Raw genomic sequence first — 12,033 nt, 5'->3', positions numbered from 1 at the left:
ATTTTATAAGATTTTATATTTTTCACCGAATATTACCTTTTCATTAATTTCTCAAATATTTATTAAAGATTTCTGTGCACTACTCACTATTAAAATGGCCAAAATCCGGAACACTGACAACAGCAAATGCTGGTGAGGATGTGGAGCAAAGGAACTCTCTCATTCATTGTTGGTGGGAACGCAAAATGGTTCAGCCACTTTGTAAGGCAGTTAGTTTGGTAGTTAGTCTCTTACAAACCTAAACATACTCTTACCAAACCATCCAGCAATAGCCCTCCTTGGTATTTACCCAGAGGAACTGAAAACATGTTCACACAAAAACCTGCACACAGATGTTTACAGAAGCTTTATTCATAATTGACAAAACTTGGAAGCAACCAAGATGCCCTTCAGTAAGTGAGTGGATAAATAAACTGTGGTCCAGCCAGACAATGGAATATTAGAGGCAAAAAGAAATGAGCTATCAAGCCATGAAAAGGAAGAATCTTAAATGCGTATTACTAAGTGATAGAAGCCAATCTGAAAAGGCTTTGTACTGTGTGATTCCAACTATGTGACAATCTGGAAAAGGCAAAACTATGGAGACAGTAAAAAGATCAGTGGGGATCAGGGGTTGGGATGAGAGGAAGGATGTATAGACAGAGCAGAGAGGATTCTTAGGGCAGTGAAAATACTCTGTATGGTACAATATAATGATGGATGCATGTCATTAGACAGTTGTCCAAGCCCATAGAATGTACAAGACCAGGAGTGAACCCTAATGTAAACCATGGACTTTGGGTGATTATTATGTGTCAGTGTAGGTTCATCGATTGTAACAAGTGTACCATCCGGTGGGAGATGCTGATAATGGGGGAGGCTGTACGTGTGTGAGGACAGGGAGTTTATGGAAACTCTCTACCTTCCCCTCAATTTTGCTGTGAGCCTAAAACTGCTCTTTAAAAAAAAGTCTTCATAAAAAAACGTTTTTAATTAAAAAAAGTCTGTCTGCCAGGACTTATTCTCTGCCCTAGGAATAAAACTGAAAACAAGCTAGGTTAGGACCATGTCCTTCTGAAACTTATATTTTAAATATTTACCTATGTTAATAAGAACTAGATATATAGCCTTTTAAACAGTTTCATACAGATAAACCTTAATTTAGTTAGTCATCCCTTATTATACATATATTTAGGGTTTCCCCCCCCCCAGGTTATCTCTATTACAAATAATCTCTTTATGTATAATATTTCTTGATTTGACTAACATTTTTTTCCTTCAAAATCTTTTGTTGCCAGTAAGATTAAACCATTTTTCATAAATATTGAGAACTTCAATCTAAGCACTTTTCTTCTCAGTTTGTGCTATTAAGGATATTAACTGCAAATATATGCAAGTAATGGCCTCATTTTTTTGTTTGCTTTTAATTTTATTTATGTTTCATATTACAACTATCGGAATCAAATTATAAGCAAAATTTGTTACAAGATGCCTGGATTTTATTTACAAAGTATTATAGGTACACAGGATTCTTTAATAAATTTCTCCTTATTTTTTAGTAGGTTGGGACCAGAAATCAAAATTTTTTTCAATAAAAATATAAGACCACGCCCTTGACACATACTAAAACTCAGTATCTTCATTGTTGTCTTTCATTATTTCCTCTGAATCCAACTTTCTGTTTAAATTGTTTTCTCTTGTAATTTTTTAAATTATTTTTAAAATCCCCAACTCATTTAAAAAAATGTACGGACTAAACATTACCCACCTCCCTGATTTATTCTAACCTGAAAAATAGGAAGTTAATAACTTGTGATATAACATAATGAAAGCTGTAATTGACAGAGAAAAGACTATGGACTCAAAATGGGGAAAAGCGTCAATTCTCTTTTCAGGGAGTTGGATTAAGGAAACTTCTCCAAAGAGCTTTTCTTTTGAGCTGGTCTTTAAAAATAGGACTTAAGTATACAGGAAATGGGGCAAGCCATTCAGGGCAATAGTAAAAGCATAAGTAAGTCTTGGACTCATTTGAATAACTCATTCTAACTACATCTCCAGTTTTAAGGGGTAGGGAGAAGGAGGAAAAAATGCATTTTGTTATTAGTGGCTCATTTAATCCTCTCAGCAATCCTATGATAGGCATTACACGTATATATAATTTGTTTTTCCCATTTTTTAACTATGGAAACTGAACCACAAAGAAGTTAGGTAACTTGACCAAAGTGAAGAGCTAGAACACAGCGGAGCCAGGACCCAGTGGCTCTTTCCTGTTCTAAACCACTGCACCCACACACATTGCCTTGCTGCTGTATCAGTTAAGGAAGTAACCATTTTTGATTCCCAGTGTATGTTCCACGAAATACCAGTTCCTCAAGCTGCTATTAAAAAAAAAATGTTAATACCTTGACCTGACAAGTTTAGGGAAATTAACCAGATGTGCTATCCCCCCTTTAGAGGTGCATGGTCCTTATTAGACTATCAACATCTTGGAGAAGTCTTGCTATAAAAAATTCCTATTTAATTTTGTTTAGTCCAGCATTTCTCCAATTTATGCAACCACTGAAGTACCTAGTAATATACACATGAGAGGAAGCCACAGTAGGTAGTAGAATGCATGTGCTGGAGAATTAACACAGCCAGTTCTGTGTTTCAGCAAGCTCATACTGGTGGCATATGAAGAACCGTTTGGAGGGAAAGACTGGAGTCAGGAAAACCAGTTCAGCCCATCTTTTCCCCTCCTGACTGCACTGCTACCTCTTATATGTCAGAGCTCCATGTAGTTCTGATCTGTATACTGTCCCTTCAGTCAGTTTGACATCCCTGTGCCAATATCATGCTGTAGCTTTTACAACAATTAACTGCTGTAGCTTTTACAACACTGTATCTGGTAGGGCCAGCCCTCTCATCTGTTGTTCCTCAGGGTGTGTTTGCCATTTTTGACCTTTTCTTCTTCCAAACATTTTATTTTTTTTATAAATTTATTTTTATTTATTTATTTTTGGCTGCATTGGGTCTTTATTTGCTGCACGCGGGCTTTCTCTAGTTGCGGTGCGTGGGCTTCTCATTGCGGTGGCTTCTCGTTGCAGAGCATGGGCTCTAGGCGCTCAGGCTTCAGTAGTTGTGGCACGTGGCCTCAGTAGTTGTGGTGCATGGGCTTAGTTTCTCTGCAGTATGTGCGATCTTCCCCGACCAGGGATCAAACCTGTGTCCCCTACATTGGCAGGAGAATTCTTAACCACTGTGCCATCAGGGAAGTCCCCAAATACATTTTAGAACTAGTTTGGGCATGCTCAAGGAAAAACTTTGCTGGCGTTTTTATTGGAATTTCACTGACTCTATTGATCAATATTGGGAAAAATCGACAAGTTTACAATATGAAGTCTTTCTGTCTATGATTTCATGGTACGTCTCCTCATTTATATTGGCCTTTTTTAATGTCCTTTAGTAGATTTATAATAAACGCCTTACATATATATTGAGATGATTAGTAATTTTGTCCATTAGGCTGTTTCTCATATTCAGAGCTTCTTTTGCAAATATTACAGTCTCTTGTTACTTCCTCATAGTTTGACGTTCTTTTTATTTCTTTAAATATATTAAACACATGTCTACTTCCGATAATTCCAGTTTCTGCAGTCTTTGTGTCTGGCTCTGCTCTTTGAGTAACTCATTCTGAGTGACTTGTTTCCCTGTGTGTTTTGTGATTTTTTTTTTTTAATTGTAAGCACGTTTCACGGAACCATACTTGTGATAGTATTTTGATGTTTATGTTTGCTTCAGCCAGGCAGCAAAGGGAACTACCCATCTTAGATCACTCTAAATTGAAATTTTAGACTGAGACTTTTCAGGCCATAGAGGTAGTGTAAATTCAGGGCCCAAACTCAAGTACATCAGTTGCCTGATGGTGTGTAACAAATTATCTTGAAGCTTAGTGGCTTAAAACAATCATAACACTTCATCTCTCATGGTTTCAGACAGAGAGCAGTTGTCTCTACCCCATGACGGTTAGTACCTCAGCTGGAATACCCAAAGGCTGGAGACTGGAATCACCTGACTTAGCTAGAGATGTGCGCCAGAACATCCACATACGGTCAATCCACGTAGCCTGGGCTTCCTCACAGCCTGGTGACTGGGTTCCTGGGCAAGTACGCGAGAGGGCCTGCCCTCCGGGGAGCCGCATTGCCTGCTGTGGCCTAGCCTTGGAAAGCACGTAGTATCACTTTGACTGCATTGTGTGTCAAGGCCGTCACAAGTCACATCCAGGTTCAAAGAGAGAAATGCCACCTCTTGATAGGAAGCAGCAAGGTTCTAGAAGTGCATGTGGACTAGAATTATTGCAGTGGCTGTATTTGGGCACTACATTGTGCCACACCAAGTGAAAGCGACTGTGTCGTTGACAGTTCTCAGGGGGTGACATTTTTCTTATTTTCCCTTCCACTAGAAACAAGTCTAAGACACAGAAGTAGCCCCACCATCTCTGTTTCGGGTGGTTTTTCCCTTAGTTCACCCACTGTAGGTATTGCTTTCTGAGGGTCCTATCTTTGTGTGGAGGTTTCCTTATTCGTGCCCAAGTTTTATCTCCTGTCCCGACTTCAGGCCACCAGCTGACCTGGCTTCAGCTCCACCCTACCTATCTGGATTTGTGCTTACCTACTGTTTATGACCTGCAAAGACAGCCCTTACTTTCCTGCCAGCTCAGCCATACATTCTAAAACATGCTCGCCTTTTATTTCACATGTTCAGGTATTCTGTGGGGGTTTCTCCAGACATCTGACTCACCATATTTCCTAAAACAGAACTTATCAGGTTATTTTCACTATTGCTTTTTTTTTTTCCCCGATTTGTTTTTTGTGTTTTTTGTTTTTGGTGCACTAGGTCTTCGTTGCTGCGCGCGGGCTTCAGTAGTTGTGGCTCATGGGCTCTAGAGTACAGGCTCAGTAGTTGTGGCACACGGGCTTAGTTGCTCCTTGGCACGTGGGATCTTCCCAGATCAGGGCTCAATCCCGTGTCCCCTGCATTGGCAGGTGGATTCCTAACCACTGTGCCACCAGGGAAGTCCCTCACTATTACTGTTTAATCATGAATAATTATTCAAAATTTTCCTTATTGAGATAAATTTAGATCCGGGCTCAAAAGTGTTAGTCTCATCTATTTTACTCTTTTCTTTCTGACCTAATACATTTGGGATTTCTAAAAATATATGATCTTAAGATTGACTGCATCTTATTAAGAATGGGATAGGGCTTCCCTGGTGGCGCAGTGGTTGAGAGTCTGCCTGCCGATGCAGGGGACATGGGTTCGGGCCCTGGTCTGGGAGGATCCCGTATGCCACGGAGCAGCTGGGCCCGTGAGCCCCAATTACTGAGCCTGCGCGTCTGGAGCCTGTGCTCGGCAACGAGAGGCCGCGATAGTGAGAGGCCCGCGCACCACGATGAAGAGTGGCCCCCACTTGCCGCAACTGGAGAAAGCCCTCACACAGAAACGAAGACCCAACACAGCCATAAATAAATAAATAAATAAAAATTTTTAAAAAAAAAGTGGGATAAATTAGTAATATTTAAAATATGAATTATGGGAACTTCCCTGGCGATCCAGTGGTTAGGACTCTGCACTTGCACTGCAGGGGGCACAGGTTTGATCCCTGGTTGGGAAACTAAGATCCTGGTTGGGGAACTAAGATTTTTTTTGCCACGTGGCACAGCCAAAAAAATAAAATAAACAAGATAAATATGAATTATGTTTAAGAGAGTGATAGAACTTCAGAACAGGACTCAAAGGTTACATATCTCTGGCCCTATTTTGTAAAAAAATATATATATCTGTGTATATATATCTCGAAAATATCGAAAGCTGGGCAAGAAGGCCAGAGGACTAAAAGAATAGAAAAAAAGAATGTTATCAAAATGTTTATGACATGGCCCGCACATGGAGGGTACTCCCCAATATGCCACCAACCCAGGCCCTGCCCCCTTTTCCTCCTCTTTCCTATTTCTTTCCAAGAGTCCCCACTGGCTCCCCGCGCGGTCACAAACCCTTGGCCGAGTCTAGGAGCGTCTTGGTATTCAATGAACCAAATGGGTGAGTGGCTCTAGAGCCCCCATGCCCGTTCACTCAGCTTAGACAGGATTTGTCAGTCTGTCTTCAGCTCGAGAGAGAGATCCTCGCAAATCCAGTCTCTTGGGCCCCTCTCCTCTTGCTGCTTCCATCTTTCAAATTGCTCATCAAAGAGGCATGATCCTTCCCGTGTGTGTGTGTGTGTGTGTGTGTGTATACACACACACACATACGCACATCGTGATTTCTCCAACTGGGCTCTGTGGACACCTTCTAATGGAAGGTGGCCCAGCTCTTTGGGTTTCAGCTCCTGGGGAACCCGGTTCGGGCTTGAGTGATATTGCCTCCTCTTACCTCTCCAGCCTAGGGTTGGTAGTTACTTCCTCCATCACTACACTCTAGGTCTCTCACTCTTCCCTGTTTGGCCCTCAATTCCTCCATCAGCTAGGTTTCAAATTCTTTTTATTAAATTCTTACCGATGTAACTATTTGATATGGGTTCTGTTTTCCTGGGTAGACCCTAAGTGGTACAGAACCTAAACTCCCCCATTTTATAGTTGAGAAAATGTGGACCTTTTTTTCTTCCCAATACATTTTAGAATTAGCTTAGTCATGTTCAAGGAAAACCCTTGCTAGCATTCCTGAAACCCAGGAACTTAAGGAATCTCTTCAGGTTCACAAAGTTAGTGGAAGGCCAGGTACTGGGTCCACGATGCCTTGATTCTCAAACCACTTCTCATTCTAACAAATTAAAACTTCCAGGGTAGGAAAGTGGGTAACTAGAGGAGTGGGAGAGGGGCTTTTTAAAAAAATATCTATACGGTTTTGTTTCCTTGGATTTTTAACCATGTAAGTCTTTTTACCTATTTAGAATAAATAAATGAATTTTTAAGGTAAAACAAATGTCTACCTTTATACATTGTGCTGTGTAAATGTGGGTCTTTTACAAAGTGAATTTAATTTCTATTAAATGTCATTATGTTTGCTAGTTATTACTAAGTATTAGTTATCACACAGACACACACACAAAATGTAGTTCTATATAAATAAATCTACATTAATCCCATTTGTTTTCTGCCTTCTAGAATAATGATCTCCAAGCTTTTTTTTGGTCACATTTTCCTATTGGTAAAAGCTTTTGAGCATATACTCCCATTATATGTATATTTATTTATAATTATATTAAGTAGCTGGACCACTGAATTAATGTGTACAGTCTAAAACAATGAAAGTTGACATTTATAAAGGACAAGGTAAACAAATTAGGAGGAGAAGTTCCAAAACCTTTCCTCCATCCCAGCAGATGGTCCTGTGCACCCAACATGCACCCAGGGGACACTGTTCTAGAGAATGCCAGTCAGGAGCTGCTGGAGGGTCCCAGACACTCCACTGAAGTGCGTACATGTTCACCAGACTGAATGAAAATGTTGAAAATGCTCTCTGACTTCAACTCCCTAACTTGTTCTAAGTTCCTCAGTTCAAACACAAAGCAATAAAACCAGTTCCAAAAACACCTTGGCCTCACTTCTAAGCTGTTTCTCACAGCCGTAACCAGAGTCTAACATGCTCGGCCTCTGAGGTTAGGGATCCCGTCACTAGTGTACGTTAGACTATTTACTTATCACCAAAGATAAGTAACCTTGAGATAAAATGGGAGAGGGGAACCTAAAATATAATGACCATCACAAAAATTGACAATTTCTATCTGACTCAAAAATTTGTGATGAGAACAGTACAAAATTAAGCTATTTTCTGGAACCTTTTGGGGGTTAGTCCTTTTATCAGATACAACGTAATGACTGTCTCCTATCTGGGTTCAAACAGTTCAAAACTAGCCCTAGAGTAACCCCTGCCAAAGTTGAAAGGTTTCACTTGGGAGTTTCTTTCTGAGTTTTCTGGAACAGTAAGCAGAGCCACTCTCTGCTCGGGGCCTCTGGAGTGCCTGCAGTGTGCTGACACCAGGATGATACAGAGTTGAACGAGACCGTGGCTTTTCAGGTCAATGACATTTAGGAATTAATAATCAGATCACGGAGGAAAGTTCATACTTCTGAGCAGAATACTGGAAATGATTGCTTGCCAGGGAAAATAGCAGAAGGCTTCCCAGAGGGAATGGCATCTGATCTGGATGATGAGGAAGAATTATAATTCAGGAAGAAAGGAGAGGAGGAGGGGGAAGGTAAAGATAAAGCAGTCAAGGAGAGAGAAGATAAACACTGAGCACCTAACTAGGTAGATGTGTCTTATCATATAATCCTTAGGAAAGCCTTTGGAGACGGCCATCATCCCCACTGCACAGGTACAGAAACCGTGGCTCAGGAAAGTTAAGTAACTAGCACAAAGCACACATGCAGTTATCTGCTGGAGAGTTGAATTAAGGGGGCCAGTAGCTAGACAATTGCTCATAAGGGCAATTTAAGTGGTACCAAAACGTCACTGTATGTTATTTGTAAGGATACAGAGCAGTTACTTAACAGAACTATTCTTGGGAAGTATAGTGTATGTGTTGGGAAAATAAACTATTCGTAAGCTATTTGGGGTGCTGATGTGGTCCAGATCCCCAGGGACATGTCGGGATAGCTGGTTACTAAACTCTGAAGGAGGCTATTTTCCTGTAACACTCAGGAGTAGCAGCCTCTTTAAATAAGTGCTTAACAGATATTTGAAGACTATCAATTTAAAGGGGCCCAAACGACATGTACCAGGACAAAACTATAATTCAAGAAGATACATGCACCCCTATGTTCATAGCAGCACTGTTCACAATAGCCAAGACATGGAAACAACCTAAATGTCCATCGACAGATGAATGGATAAAGACAGTGTGGTTTATATATACAACGGAATACTACTCAGCCATAAAAAAAGAACGAAATAATGCCATTTGCAGCAACATGGATGCAACTAGAGGTTATCATACTAAGTGAAGTAGTAAGTCAGAAAGAGAAAGACAAATACCATATGATATCACTTATACGTGGAATCTAAAATATGGCACAAATGACTCTATCTACAAAACAGAAACAGACTCACAGACATAGAGAACAGACTTGCGGTTGCCAAGGGGAAGGGGAGTGGGGGAGGGAAGAACTGGGAGTTTGGGATAAGCAGATGCAAACTATTATATATAGGATGGATAAACAACAAGGTCCTACTGTATAGCACAGGGAACTGTATTCAATATACTGTGAGAAACCATAACAGAAAAGAATATTTTAAAAAGAATGTATATATGTGTATAACTGAGTCACTTTGCTCTACGGCAGAAATTAACACAACATTGTAAATCAACTATACTTTAATTTAAAAAATAAATAAGATTAAATAATAAGGGGCCCAAACAAATAGTGTGTCCAGATACCTGACTTGTTCTGAGTGGTTATAGAAGGGTCAGTCCTAAATCTGTTTAACGGCAAAGCAGGTGCTCAGAGCCTGTAGCTTGGGGCTGAAAGGTACATAGACAGGCAGGCAGATGGACAGACACAGGGAGAGACACAGAGACGGGGAAGAATTCAAAGGTGATTCTAAAGACTGCTTCTCACAGGAGTGTCTGATAGTAACCCTAGCATTGTGTTTTCTTCAACTTTTTATCACCACCACAGAATTTTCAGGTAGCTTAAATCCTATAGGGAACAAGATGACATAAGATTGAGTGAACAGATAGATCTCCACTGATAAAGAAATCGACAACTGTGTATTTGTTATCCTCAGGAAATTACTACAATCAAGGGGAGATTCGTAAGAAGGAACTTTTGCAGAGCTGTGATGTTTTGGGGATTCTACCCTCCAACGTAATGATTATTGACAACAGGTAAACTTATCTTTTAACAAGTGGAAATTCATTGGCAATAAAAATGCAGTGGTACACTCAAAAGACACAAACATAATGTGGGTGGATAAGAACATCTTACTTGAGAAGTCTACAGAAAATAGTTTCACGTTTGTTTGTTTGTTTTTTTATAAATTTATTTATTTATTTATTTTTGGCTGTGTTGGGTTTTCGTTTCTGTGCGAGGGCCACTCTTCATCGCGGTGCGCGGGCCTCTCACTATCGTGGCCTCTCTTGTTGCGGAGCACAGGCTCCAGACGCACAGGCTCAGTAGTTGTGGCTCACGGGCCTAGTTGCTCCGCGGGCATGTGGGATCTTCCCAGACCAGGGCTCAAACCCGTGTCCCCTGCATTAGCAAGCAGATTCTCAACCACTGCGCCACCAGGGAAGCCCCCTCACGTTTGTTTTTAAGTGACAGTGTAGTGCAAGTGAATTTTTTCAACTTGTGTTCAGATTTTGTCTTAAGATAGCTACTTCTCTTGAATCTTTAAAAAAAATTATTAGAAAAAATTTCAGGGACTTCCCTGGCGGTCCAGTGGTTAAGACTCTGTGCTTCCATTGCAGGGGCCACGGGTTCGATCCCTGGTCGGGGAACTAAGATCCCGTATGCCGCAGCCAAAAAAAAAAAGTCAAAAGTGTAAAGAACAGTATTACGAACCCCACATGCCTGTAATCTGAGTCCAGTGATTGTCAAGCCTTTGCTGTATGTACTTCATCTAACCCCACATAACATCTGTTGTGTGTGAAGTTGTGGGTTTTTTGCAGTTATAACTTAGCTGTTAAATATTTTTAAAAAATTTTTATTGGAGTAGAGTTGATTTACTCTGTTGTGTTAGTTTCAGGTGTACAGCAAAGTGACTCAGTTATACATACACATGTATCCACTCTTGTTTAGATTCTTTTCCCGTATAGGCCATTACAGAGTATTGAGTAGACTTCCCGTGCTCTACCGTAGGTCCTTATTAGTTATCTGTTTTATATATAGTAGTGTGTATGTGTCAATCCCAGTCTCCCAATTTATCCTTCCTGTGTGTGAAGTATTTTAAAGAAAACCCAACCATCAGGTTATTCTATCCCTACGTACTTCGGGATACATCTCTTAAGAAGACAGACTTCTTTTTCATGCAGCCACAATGTCATTATTATCCGTCTAACAAAATTAATAGTAACAGCAATTCCTTGGTTTCTCCAACAACCAGTCCATTTTGAGCTACTCCAAGTAGCTCAAAAATGAATGTCTTTTCACAGTTGGTTTGTTCAAATCAGGATGTAAACAAAGTGCACACATTATACCTGGTTGATATTCTGCGTGTCCCTCCCCCCCGCCAACCTTGTCACTGATTGTTGAAAGCCTGAGTCAGTTGTCGTACAGAAGGATTTGTCTGTCTGCTCCCTCGTGGTTTTACCTAAGTAGTTCCTCTATCCTCCATATTTCTTGCAAACTGGAAATGAACGCTAACTTTCAGGGGCAAGAAGCTGCACTATGTACTCCCTGTTCCGTCGTTTCAGGACATGTGCTGTCTGTCTAACTTTCAGTCACGCATGTGACTATCTGTCACACGTACTGTGCGCCTCTTAGTGAGCTCACGTGGCAGTGGCCGCCCCTTTCACTGTGAAGACCCACGTCAGCCTTTCATGCGGTGCTTCCACGAATCCTTAATTAACCAGAAGTTGCAAAACAGTGACTTTCTAAATGTCTCCTGCGTTCCAAATGTATTAGCTATACATTCTTCTGTAAAGCAGAACTTTATCAACTGGGGCTATTTAGTTATCCTGATAGGTACTTTGATCCCAAAAGACAGGCTAAATGCTTAATTCTTTCCCTTTAATTGCCGTTTTCAGAATAGGAGTTGATCCCCTACATACCTCCGATGGTAACCCATTGTTTGTTTGCTTGTTTCTTGGATGGGGAGGCCACTGCTTTATTTCATTAGGAACTTCTGTGTTCACGTGTTCGGTTTTTCAGTTTAAGTCATTGCGTTCTTTGATACTCCAGTTGTCTCCTCTTTGGCCTCTTCATGTTGGCTCATGCATCCTTTTGATAAGAAACGAAGACTCTGACTTAATTTATTACAATTTTTACATATCCTGAAGATCATGCAGCTTCAGCAATATCCCCTACTTTGAAGATGCTACAGTAGGGGGTTAGTAAACTTGTTAAAAATAAATAC

General features: G+C 40.6%; 1 protein-coding gene across 5 annotated transcripts in view; it reads left to right on the top strand.

Annotated features, from left to right (window-relative positions):
• Positions 1-12,033, top strand: part of PIGL (phosphatidylinositol glycan anchor biosynthesis class L) — a 61,948-nt gene that overhangs the window by 1,015 nt on the left and 48,900 nt on the right. For all 5 annotated transcript variants that reach the window (XM_082374163.1, XM_082374160.1, XM_082374159.1 and 2 more), the window contains exon 2: positions 9,745-9,844. In XM_082374163.1, coding sequence (XP_082230289.1) covers positions 9,745-9,844 — 100 coding nt within the window. The remainder of the gene's footprint in view (positions 1-9,744; positions 9,845-12,033) is intronic.

This window comes from Balaenoptera borealis, assembly GCF_965194805.1.
Source record: "Balaenoptera borealis genome assembly, chromosome: 20".
Classification (NCBI taxonomy): Eukaryota; Metazoa; Chordata; class Mammalia; order Artiodactyla; family Balaenopteridae; genus Balaenoptera; species Balaenoptera borealis.
Note: the sequence above shows the minus strand (reverse complement) of the source record. Positions and strands in the feature narration are given on the sequence as shown.